Source organism: Phyllobates terribilis, unplaced genomic scaffold, assembly GCF_046119375.1.
Source record: "Phyllobates terribilis strain yellow unplaced genomic scaffold, ASM4611937v1 Scaffold_1__5_contigs__length_1240528914, whole genome shotgun sequence".
NCBI classification, from domain to species: Eukaryota; Metazoa; Chordata; class Amphibia; order Anura; family Dendrobatidae; genus Phyllobates; species Phyllobates terribilis.
Genome location: NW_027362761.1, coordinates 743,799,747 through 743,812,029, shown reverse-complemented (window position 1 = coordinate 743,812,029; position 12,283 = coordinate 743,799,747). Strand labels below are relative to the sequence as shown.

The 12,283-nt window shown below is 44.0% G+C and overlaps 1 protein-coding gene across 3 annotated transcripts in view; it reads left to right on the top strand.

The window, feature by feature from the left end:
• Positions 1-12,283, top strand: part of LOC141149036 (disintegrin and metalloproteinase domain-containing protein 10-like) — a 258,254-nt gene that overhangs the window by 149,298 nt on the left and 96,673 nt on the right. For all 3 annotated transcript variants that reach the window (XR_012245373.1, XM_073636861.1, XM_073636860.1), the window contains one exon: positions 1,464-1,635. Coding sequence is in view for 2 of the 3 variants with exons in the window: in XM_073636861.1 (XP_073492962.1) it covers positions 1,464-1,635 (172 nt within the window). In the remaining variant the exon portion in view is untranslated. The remainder of the gene's footprint in view (positions 1-1,463; positions 1,636-12,283) is intronic.

The window sequence follows — 12,283 nt, the reverse complement described above, 5'->3', positions numbered from 1 at the left end:
CCAACTTGTCAAGCACTTTTCCAAGTGATGCTCAAAATCGCTTGGAAAACTGCTTGAAAAAACGCATGCGAAAACGCATGTAAAAACGCTGAAAAAACGCTTCTCTCTGGCAGAAAAAACGCATGTAAATCTGCATGCGTTTTTTTCTGGCAGAGAGAGGCAAAAATGCTCTGCATCAAATCTGCTACTTGGGCACATAGCCTTAATGTATTGCCAATTTAAGGCTATGTGCCCACGATGCAGAAATAAAGCAGAAAATTTCTGCAGCATTTCTGCATCTCCCTGGCAGAAAAAAACACATGCAGATTGTGCATGCGTTTTTCCTGCAGAATACATGTGGATCCACATGCGTTTCTGCAAGCAGATTGACAAGCGCTTTCCAGGCGATAGCATCACTTGGAAAGTGCTTGACAACTAGGTCACACTATATAAATCCATGCAAACGGCATGGATTTATACAGTGTGAACCGTAAAAATTAAAACAAATAAAGCTATACTCACCCCCGAGGCCCCGGCGTGGCTGCAGCGCTCGTTACTGTCTGGTTCCTGGCTGCCGGCATCTCGCGAGACAGAGCGGTGAAGGGCCTGCGGTCACATGACTGTGACGTCACCGCAGGTCCTCAAGCGATGGCGGCATTCAGAGACAAGCCGCCAGACAGGTGACTATAAACTTTATTTGTTATTTTATTCTTTTTTTACAGGTACAATGGTACCCAGGTCTGGATGAGAGTCTTCTCTCCTCCAGAACTGGGTACCATCCGCACATAGAGACGCATAGAAGCCGCTTGTACAAATGTACAGTCGCGGTTTCTATGCGTCTCAATGCAAGTCAATGGCGGGAGTTCCGCTGCGCTTCCGCAAAATTAAATGACATGCTGCGGATTTTTGTACGCAGCATAAACGCTGCGGAAAAATCAGGATAGGTCATCAATAGTAGATTGATTGGTGTCTGACACACGGAACTTCCTTCAATTAGCTGATAATTTGTTTGGCTCCAGTCAGATGTAAAAACCTTGAACAGATCTATGAGCAAAGCTCCATTCCAAGTATAGCAACCAGATACTGTAGGTGGATAGGTCATCAATGCTTCCAGTATGTCCAGACAACCCCTTGAAGGAATTAGCTATTGATATCAGTGGGGTCGGTCAAGTATCTTATATGCATGAGGGCCTCCTGAATTGTCTCTCCACCTACATCAAATGTTGATGGAAAAAAAGGTTGTGTATATTGAATATTAACATGCCAAATCCGGTCTTCCTGCAGGAGATGGGACTCTGTCAAAAGCGTCTGGCAACAGCGTATTTCTGTTTCTCCTTAACATGCCAGTTGCGGCAGATCCCAGTACAACAAAGAAGCCAGAATTTACTGTCATTTGATAAAAGTTCTACAGTTTCTATAGTACATAACTTTTCTAATGTAAATGTCCTTTGCCAATTATTATTCCTGGCATGTTTTATTTTCAGCATGACAAAGGTGATGAATGTGCAAACTTCACTGATTCCAGTCCCAATGGAAATTATTTGATGTTTCCTTATGCCATGGATGGAAACCAGTACAATAATGACAAATTTTCTGCTTGTTCAATTCATTATATAGCGTCCCTCTTAAAAATAAAAAAGGACAAGTGTTTCGTTGGTAAGTAAATAATAAGTTTATACTGTAAGTGATTTACAACTAAAGTAGTATACTGTATAAGTATTAACAATGAAATTAAATGTGCAAATAGAAGTAAGCAAAACATAAGGGGTTAAGCACATGTGAAAACTAAGTGTATTAAAAAATAATGCTACATTAGCCAGCGAGAAGTACGGGAAAGTAAAAAGGTTGTCTCATAGAATTTTCATTGTCAGAGATGGAGTTTCTTAGTGTGCCCTAGTAGGCTATATGGACAGGGTCTTTGGAATAGTACAACTTCTTTAAAGTGACCCTGTAAATCACAGGTGTGCAATTAATTTTCCCAAGGGACCACATAAGAGACCTTGTTGTGGAGGGCTGAACCAATAGGCTGAAATTAATTCTGCCGAATATGCTGATACGTCATATCAATACAACCTGGTTGGGAAGGGGTTCCCGACCTTGAACATATGGATACGTCTTGATGAAAATGTGGCACCAGAGGAACGGTGATCACATGAAGCTCTTTGCTATGGGGGGTTTCGTCGCCCCACCACAACTACAATCGCTGTGATTGGCTGTTCAATTCTGGAAATGCCTGAAACACTGAAATCCAGCCATGATCGGTGCTATAACAGCATAGTTTATAGGCTGGAGCTTAGCAACAGCAACGTCACCAGCCCCAGCACTGATTGGGGCGATTGGTTGATGATGTCCGATTGCACTAATCAGTAAGCAGAGACGAGGTCTGACCTCACAGTGACCACTCTGCACCGCCTCATTCCGGTTTGGAGACATTGCAGAGTGGTCACTGTGTCGTTCTGCTGCTTATCTGCCAGACCTTGTGGTCCACAGACTTTTTGAAACTTGTGCCTTCACTACTTGTCCTGCTGCTGTTAGAAGAAAGAAGACATTCCTGATCCATTCCTAATCTGCTCCTGCTTTTTCTAATCCACTCTCCCCCTTTACACCTTTCCATCCTCTCCTTAACCCCATCTCCACCCCCCTTCTGCTGCCGAGTGCTGATCACTACTTGATCGCCAATCAGTACTTGATCTCTAGTTTTTTGTCATTTTTTTCATGTGTCCTGCAGCCTTCGAGTGCTGATCTGTGACGCACATCACTGATCAGCATCCATGCTTGCTTTAGTCCAGGACTTTTTTTTCCTGTCCTACCTCTGTGCATCCTGCAGCTACTGGACCGCTGATCAGTGATGCACATTACTGACCAGCATCTGTACTGTCTTTTGCCAGAACTTTTTTCTTTTTTTTCCTGGTCATTTCCCCCCGTCCTTTGCACCACCTCCGTGAGTGCGTCCTGCAGCCGCTGTTCTGTGACACGCATCACTGATCAGCATTTGTGCTCGCTTTTGGTCAGGAATTTTTTTCCCCTCTTTTGCACCACATCCATGCGTGCGATCTACGTGATTAGTGATGCCTGTTTTTTTTTCTTCAAAAAGTATGAAAAAAGAATCAAATAAAAATAATTTAGATTAGTTGACAGGGCTAGATTGAGGACAGTAAAAGTGTAGTAATCAGCGTCTACTACGGTATTTTTTACTGAATATAGTCAGGGTAAGTGTCGGATAGTTACGCGCACTCAGTAATTTTTTTTACTGACGTCCATTTAGTAAGTTTGTTTTTTTTATTTTACCAAATTTTTATATTCTTTTTCTTTCTAGATTCTTTTCTTCTTTTTTTTATTCTCTTTCTTCTGTTCTAATAAATAAAAAAAAGCTTACACCAAACACTCACACACACTTGAATAAAATTTGGTTATTTTATACACACACCATACACATGAAAAAATGTCCCATTCATACCAAACACAGTATTCAGCCAAGGAGGCAAATGACTTCCTTTCCTAGCCTCTGACACTGATAGTTAGTGAGAGGATGCCACCATCCTTTATTTTTCCTCCTCCTCTTCCTCAAGTGATACCGAACCGCCACGCAGATGCACCAGGGCAGCAAATGAGCCAGTTCCCACTGTTAGTAACCCCCTATGGACCTCAATCCCAGAAAATTATGAGCCACAGGTACCTGATTTTGTGGCACAATCAGGATTCCAATTTTGATACTACTGGCCTCACAGAAATCAACTTTTTCAAAGTCTTTTTCCCTGAGGATTTTGTAAACTTCATGGAGGCCCATACAAATGTATATGCCCAACAATTTTTGTCTCAAAACAAATCTTCTTCATTTTCTAACTGGACTCCCATAGATACAGTAGAAATGAGGAAGATTTGAGGCCTCGTTCTTCACATGGAGATAGCGAAGAAGCCAGAACTTCGACAATATTGGCGTGTTGATGTTTTATATAACACTCCAGTGTTCCGCATTGCTATGACCCATAAACGCTTTGAGGCCATCCACAATTTTTTTTATTACAGCAATAATGCACAGTGTCCTCCCCATGATCACCCCAACTTTGACCAACTTTTCAAAGTTCGGCTTGTCATTGATCACTTCAAGTTTGCTGAGGTGTACATTCCTCAAAGGGACATTTGCATGGATGAGTCCCTAATAAATTTCAAGGGGAGGCTCAAATTCTGACACTACCTGCCCAGTAAGAGGGCCAGGTACAGAATTAAACTCTAGAAACTGTGCAAGAGTACCTCAGGGTACACCCACAGATTTAGGATTCATGAAGGGAAGGACGCCTGGATTTAACCCCCTGAAAGCCCCCCTGTCCTTGGAGTGAGTGGGAAAATTGCATGGGATTTGGTGCACCCATTGCTGGATCAACGTTATCACCTCTACGTAGATAACTTTTATACCAGCATCCCACTCTTCAAGTCCCTCTCTGCCAGACCTACTGCAGCATGTGACAAGAAGGTTTTTGCAAGTATCACCAACTGCCATGGCGGCGACAAGGTCTGTGATATTCACAGATTTTTACACTCTCCCTTCTATCTCCATTGATAGCTATCATCAGCATAGGGTGACTCAGGCATCGACTCAAAGACTCAAAGAGCTGCAGCACCTAGGCAGGTTAGCCAGAGTTAAATCTTTGCTGGGCTAAGGTTGTTAATCCCCTTTAGTTACATGCTGTGGGAGAACCAGTCATGTCTGCTCTCCTTCTATATATGCTGGCTTTCCTATCCAGGTAATGCCAGCTATAATTAGTCTATCCTGGTCTGGAGAGGCGGACAGTGGACTCATCCTGGTTAGCAGGTGGTTATTCCAGTGTTTGGTGAAGCCTTTCCTTTTTCCCTTGGTGTCTATGTAGCACCCCGAGGGCTCGGCTGCTACAGGGGTATTGCACCTCAAACCAGAGGTGTGATATTCCACTCCCGGGTAAGGATGGAGTGTGGACCAGGACTCGTTAGGCTGCATGCACCACACACACCCCATTTCCGAGGGACAGCTCAACGGTGCTCCCACAGAAATGCAGGCACGACATCTTCTGTCTCTGGCTGGAGTGGGGAGGGGGAGGAAAACCCAGTGGTGTAGGAGCAGATAGGGGTGGGTCTCTGGGCATAGGTAGGAGCCCATTGGTTGCTAGTCACCTGGGCTCGAGTGTTAGAAGGAGGTATATAAGGTGGGCACCATCTTAGGACAGTAGTCAGTCCAGTCAGGAGGAGAAGTGACAGGGAGAAGAGCTGCTCCAGGGGCTCTGCTCCACGGGCAGGCCTTGTCAGGAGGCCGGAGCAAGAGAGAGAGAGGAGAAGGAACAGCAAAGGAAGTAAGAAAGGAAACAAGGAACAGGAACACAGAGAAAGGCCCAGAGACACGAAGGTAGAAGGAACCCCAAAGGCCCAGGAGATTGCGGGTGAAGGGTTGGCAGAGCAGGGTACCGGAACCCAAATTGGTGGAGGCAACAGATTCCTCAGCCAAAGACCGGAGGTTGTGACCACATCTTGGTGCGACCCCTCACTGCATCCACCAGGAAAGCAAACCACATAGGGTCAGGGAAACCGGAGATAGGTTTCGCCAAGAGAAGGCCCGAGGGAGCTGGACAAAGGTGGGTCACTGGTGAGGACGGCCAGAGAAGGGAGCCCTGTGCCACGCTCTGGAATTGCCTGGGAGTTGGTCGAGCCCCTTGCCTGGTGGACGCAGCACGGCTTGGGCAGTCATTCCCTGCAGAAGTGACTCGGACCACAACTGTGAGTAAAGCATTGGAAACTGCAACCACACGTCTCTGTGTTTCATCGCCGCACCAGCACCATCAGTACTGGGACGCTCACACCATCACTCTCACCATCCACACTAGCTGCCCTGAGGCAATACTTCTCCCGTGGGGAGTTATTCCATACTTGGCTGCGCATACAACATCAGCCTCAGCGGTCTGCAGCGCAGCGGCTGTCCTCACTGACCGCAATCCACAGGTGGCTTAGTCGGACATTTGTTATTACATTAGGACTGCCATTGAATTGACCACCCTGGGCACGGACCGGGTCAGCGCCACGGAGACTACAACCCCCAGCGATCCGGCTCCGGGTATTCCCCTGCACAACACAGGCCCAGGGGGCGCGTCATCTATGTTATTTTATTGCCTCCCCGGCTCTACACTATTTTGTTCCTTAGTGTTTTTCCCTGTGAAAGTGCAGTGTGACTGTGCTTCTGTTTTGCCCTGTCTGTCTTGTTTGTGTTCTCACCATACACTTAATAGATTAGTGCTATTCAGGAGCCTAGTGAGAAGAGAGACCCAGATTTTCCCCACCATCAGGGGAAATCCTGGCAGCAGGGATATTTAGGGACCACTAGCCTTAGAGATAGTATAAGAGCCCATTTGCTATTCCACAGTCACACTGTGACAATGCAGTACTGAGTGTAAAAATCAGAGAATACTCCCAAGGTCACTAATTGGGCAGCTGCTCAGAAAGGGTGAGAGGAGAGACCAATGTAACAACAACATGCTTGTGGTTAAGTACAACGACAAGAGGAATGTCCTTTTCTTGACCACCATACATGATGTTGGCAGCACCCCCACAGCTGCACGATCTACCTCTACACAGGACAACAAACCAGACTGTGTCCTGGGGTACAATAAAAATATGGGGGAGTTGATCTGTCTGATTAAGTCCTCCAGCCCTACAGTACCATGCAGTAAGCTAAGGTGTGGTATAAGAAGCTGGCCGTGCACATCGTACAGATGGCATTTTGAAACGCTTACGTGCTATCATGATGTGCAGGCCAGACCGGCACATTCCTTCAGTTCCAGGAGGTAGTGATCAAGGCCATAATATTTGGAAGTCAGGAAGTAGGGGGCCCCGGTACTTCTGGAACTGAAGGTGCCCGTACCAGGGGAACATTTCCCAGGTGAGGTACCTCAAATTTCAAAGAAAGGAAGGCTGCGAAAAAAGTGCTGAGTGTCTTACAGAAGGGGAATAAAAAAGGACTGGACTTATCAATGTGACACCTACCCCAACAAACCTGGCCTTTGTATAAAAGAATGTTTCAAACTGTACCACTCATTCATGGACTACTAAATTTATTTCTGACTTGCACAACTCACATATGCCAAGCTGATGCACTTAATACAACTTAGTATGCCAACTTGATGCACTCTACACAACCTGCATATGCCACCCTGATGCACTCTAAGCAACTCATGTATGCCAACCTGATATACGTTACACAACTGACATATGCCAACCTGATGCACTCTACACAACTCACATATGCCAATCTGATGCACTCTATACAACTCGTATGTCACGACTCTGTTGTTGGATTACCCAGGGTGCTCTAGCTATCCCTTCTCCCAGGATTACTTCTGATGATAAAAACACTGCTGCCACGTGCCTTGTTGAACTCGTGAATAAGCCCTATATCTGCATATTGCAGGGGTTTGGTACTCATTCTGCCGCGGTTCAGGTAGGAACACGAAATGTTTTCATAAAAAGTTTCAGGCAGGTTTATTCGGACTTCATAAACCGCTTAGCATAGGCAAACAAAAATACAGCCTTTTCAGGCACAAAGGGAAAACACAAAGCAAAATGTCCATGAAATGGTGCGGATTCACCCGCTACAGATCAGTGTCCAGTTCTCAAGGCCTTAACACAGACCAACACACTGGAGATCCACACGTCCCCAGAAACAGACACCAAATGCGACACTTGGCCTCCATTTTATTTACAACAAACCACGCCCTGGGGTGGTGATATGTGAGCAGCCACTCCCACCCATCTCTTATGACTGCTCGTAAAAACTGGCGCTGATACGCCCTATTAACCCTCTCAGCACTATACGTGCTGGAGCATACTTTTCCGGTTTCACATCACCGAAACTACCAACCTTGGTGATACATATCTCCCGTTAAGGACCTGTCCGTCGGCCATCTTACAATATATATGATGACACCACTGCCTCTTCCCCTGTTGAACGTTGCCTGCCTATCCCCTGTCCATGACACAGGCGAAGATGCCTCTCACCCTGTACCTGTAATTACACACTTGCAACCACCACTGTCAGCAAACATGTCCACAGCCTTGTCACAGTTCAGCATTCAGTTGTGCCTACCCCAGTCCTTAGAATGCAAGCGGAAATTCGCAGCCACCTACCCACAGGCCACAATACTAAACTGCCACATTTCTAGACTGCTTTCGCTGTAAATGTTGCCTTTGGGCTTGTGGAGACTAAAGCTTTCCGCATCCTCATGGCGGCGGTAGTCCCTCGGTACTTGGTCCCCAGCCGCCACTATTTCTCCTGGTGTGCCATCCCCGCCTTACACAAGCATGTGTCCCAGAACATTACCCGTGCCCTCATGAACGCAGTTCCTTGGGAAGGTCAACTTAACAACGGACACGTGGACAAGTGCTTGTGGCCAGGGATGCTACATTTCCCTAACGGTTCACTGGGTGAATTATGTGAAAGCCGTGACCTCGTCGGACTCTGGGATGGAACACATGCTACCAATGCTGAGGATTGTGGGCCCTGGTTCAATCAGGGTTACCCCCACTTGCTACAGTGGTTTCTTGAACCTACAAGCGGGCATGGTCGTGTGTGACAATGGCTGTAATCAAAGTTGACAGATTCATCAAAGGTGGCCTAAATTCATCAAAGTTGACTGACATTCATAAAAGTTGATCAAAATTCATCAAAATTGACAAAAATTTATCATAGTTGACAGAAATTCATCAAAGTTAACAAAATGTACTGATTTAATGTGTCATTCGCAGTTTCTCTGTAGCTTCTATATTTAAGAGGTAGTGGTGGGAGACTTAATGCTACTGGAGCTGGAATTAGCACTTCAGAACCCTGCAGTGCTTTGTTTCCATCCATTTCTGGGTGCTTCTTGAAGTATGTTTGGGGTCATTGTCCTGCTGGAAGACCAATTACCTAGGATGCAAATCCAGCTTTATGACACTGGGCACTACATTGCGACCCAAAATCCTTTGATAATCTTCACATTTCATGATGCCTTTCACACAGCTAAGCCACCCAGTGCCAGAGGCTGCAAAACAACCCCTAAATATCTTTGAATCTCCACCATATTTGACCATAATTACTGTGTTATTTTATTTGTAGGCCGCATTCCATTTACAGTAAACAGTTGAATGATGTGCTTTACCAAAATGCTCTATCTTGGTCTCATCTGTCCACAAGATGCCTGCTGACCCACTAAAAATAGTGGAGGCCGCCTGGTGACACTCTATAAATTGTGAGGCCCAGCTGCTGGAAATCCAGTTTTGAAACTTTACAGAATATATATGAAAAAGAAAATTTGACCACCTCAGATGGATACATTATATTGCAGTAGCTGCTGGCCCTCTAACAATAGTAAGGGCCTTCTGATGGCACTCTATAAATAGTGAGGGCCGCCTGATGGCCCTGAAAAGAAAAAGGGACTTTCAGAGTCTCTCCTTCACAAATGAAACAGGATGTGTCTGATCATGCACCACATGGCCTGATAAGTTAGTAAAATGTTAAAATTACATTTACTGGTGAATGTATTTTTCACCATTGAAAGCAATGTGAGCATGCAAACATGCAGCAAAAGTGTGTGAACATAGCCCAAGGTGTGGAAGAGCATTTATTTATTTTGCCTTATATACAAATCATGTTTCTTAACATTTTTTCCAGGAAAATCCATTTTGTCTTCATTTTTGTATGTTTTATTGTCAGTCTGTAAAAGTGGCATAATACTTTGACAACATTGTTCACAGCAGCGACCTGGGATTAAAAGATGCTTCCAGGGGTCTTCCTCATGTTGTTCCCATGTAATTTCAGTGCTGTTTCCATCTATTTGACCAATTAGACTTTCACCAGACCTAAGGGGGGGCTGCCGGAAAAATGCTTGAGTTTCCCATTGACTTCCATTATACTCGTTACTCGGGTTGTGCACCCGAGCATTACGATTGGCTCAACCCGAGTAATGAGTACCCAAGCATTTTAGTGCTCGTTCATCACTAATGATGACTCTTTGTTTCCTGTCATTTAGCCAATTCCTTACCCATCTGCATATCGTTTCCTCTAGTCCCTACTTCTGTAGCTTCAGTATAAGGCTGTTATGTGGTACAGTATCAAATGTCTTTGCAAAGTCCAGATAAATCACATCAGCTGCATTACCAACATCCAGATTTAACTCACCTCCTCATAGAAACCCAACAAGTTAGATAGACATTACTTATTCTTCAAGAATCCATGGTGGTTGTCATTTATCATATTATTCTGTGCAATATATTTCTGCAGTTCATCTCTTATAATGCCCTCAAAAACTTTGCACATTAGTGATGTCAAGCTTACTGGATGGTAGTTGCCTGGATCCACCTTCTTACTTTTCTTGAATTTCGGTACCACGTGAGCCATCCTTCCAATCCTGTGGCACCAACCCTGTTGGAAGAGAGTCTAAGAATATGAGATACAGTGGTTTGTCAATTACTGAGCTCAATTCCCTCAGTATCTGTGGATGAATGCCATCTAGGCCGAGGGATCAGTCAATGTTTAATTTGCTCAGAAGCAGGCATACTTCTTCCTGCGTTAAACGACTTATATCAGGTGGTGAACTTAGATTTTTGCCTTGTTGAATGATCCCTGGAACAGTCAGTTCATTGGTGAACACAGATGAAAAATGCCTGTTTAATATCTCAGCCTTTTCTTTGTCCTCTGTAATTTATAATAATTTATAAAACTATAATAGGGACTGATACCATCTGTTTTTTTCTTTTTGGCATTGATGTACAGGTGCATCTCACTAAATTAGAAGATCATCAAAAAGTTAATTTATTTCAGTTCTTCAATGTGAAAAGTGAAACTCATATATTAAATAAAGTCATTACAAGCAGCGTGATCTATTTCAAGTGTTTATTTCTGTTAATGTTGATGATTATGGCTTACAGCCAATGAAAACACAAAAGTAATTAACTCAGTAAAATAGAATACTTTTTAACAGCTTGAAAAATGTTTTTAAAATCCGAAATGTATGTTCAGTAAATGCACCCAATACTTGGTCGGGGCTCCTTTGGCATCAGTTACTACATCAATGCAGCGTGGCATGGAGGTGATCAGCCTGTGGCACTGCTGAGGTGTTATGGAAGCCCAGCTTGCTTTGATAGCAGCTTTCAGCTCGTCTGCATTGTTGGGTCTGGTGTCTCTCATCTTACTCTTGACAATACCTCATAGATTCTCTATGGGGTTAAGGTCAGGCAAGTTTGCTGGCCAATCAAGCACAGTGATACCGTGGTTTGTAAACCAGGTATTGGTACTTTTGGCAGTGTGGACAGGTGCCAAGTCCTGCTGGAGAGTGAAATTTCCATCTTCAGAAAGCTTGTCAGCAGAAGAAATTATGCAGTGCTCTAAAATTTCCTGGTAGACTGCTGCACTGACTTTGGTCTTGATAAAACACAGTGGACCTACACCAGCAGATGACATGGCTCCCCAAACCATCACTAATTGTGGAAACTTCAAACTAGACCTCAAGCAGCTTGAATTGTGTGCTTCTCCACTCTTCCTCCAGAGTCTGGGACCTTGATTTCTAAATGAAAATTGGAACTCTGGGACCTTATGGAGTGTGTCAGTGACTGCCTTCTGGACATATGTCAAGTCAGCAGTCTTCCCCGTGATTGTGGAGCCTACTGAAACAGACTAAAGGACCTTTTAAAAGCCTTTGTAGGTGTTTTTTGTTAATTATTTCAATTTACTGAGATAATGACTTCTGTGTTTTCATTGGCTGTAAGCCATAATCATCAACATTAACAGAAATAAACGCTTGAAATAGATCACTCTGTTTGTAATGACTCTATATAATACATGAGTTTCACTTTTTGTATTGAAGAACTGAAATAAATTAAATTTTTTGATGATATTCTAATTTAGTGAGATGCTCCTGTATTTATAAAATATTTTGGGATTTATTTTAATGTCATTGGCAATTTATTTCTCTGTAGGTAACTTTGCTAGCTTGATTTCTTCTTTACATTTCTTATTGAGATCTTTATACTCCTGAATAGAGATGAGCGAACATGTTCGAAAAACTTTTGCCAATTTCAAATTCAGCATGAATGTTGCACATCGGACACCTCAGCGTTTTTACTTAAAATCCGTAAAAAATTGCTTTTACACTACAGTATTTTCAGCACTTTGGCTAGGATAGTGGTGCTGCATGATGAGTGGGTGGACGTTCTTGCTGAGGTTGTGGGGAGAGGTCAGAGGTAATCAAATTTTTTTTCCTAACTTAAAGTTTGCAAATTGCAGCAACCCAATCAGGGAGCAGTAACCATCCAC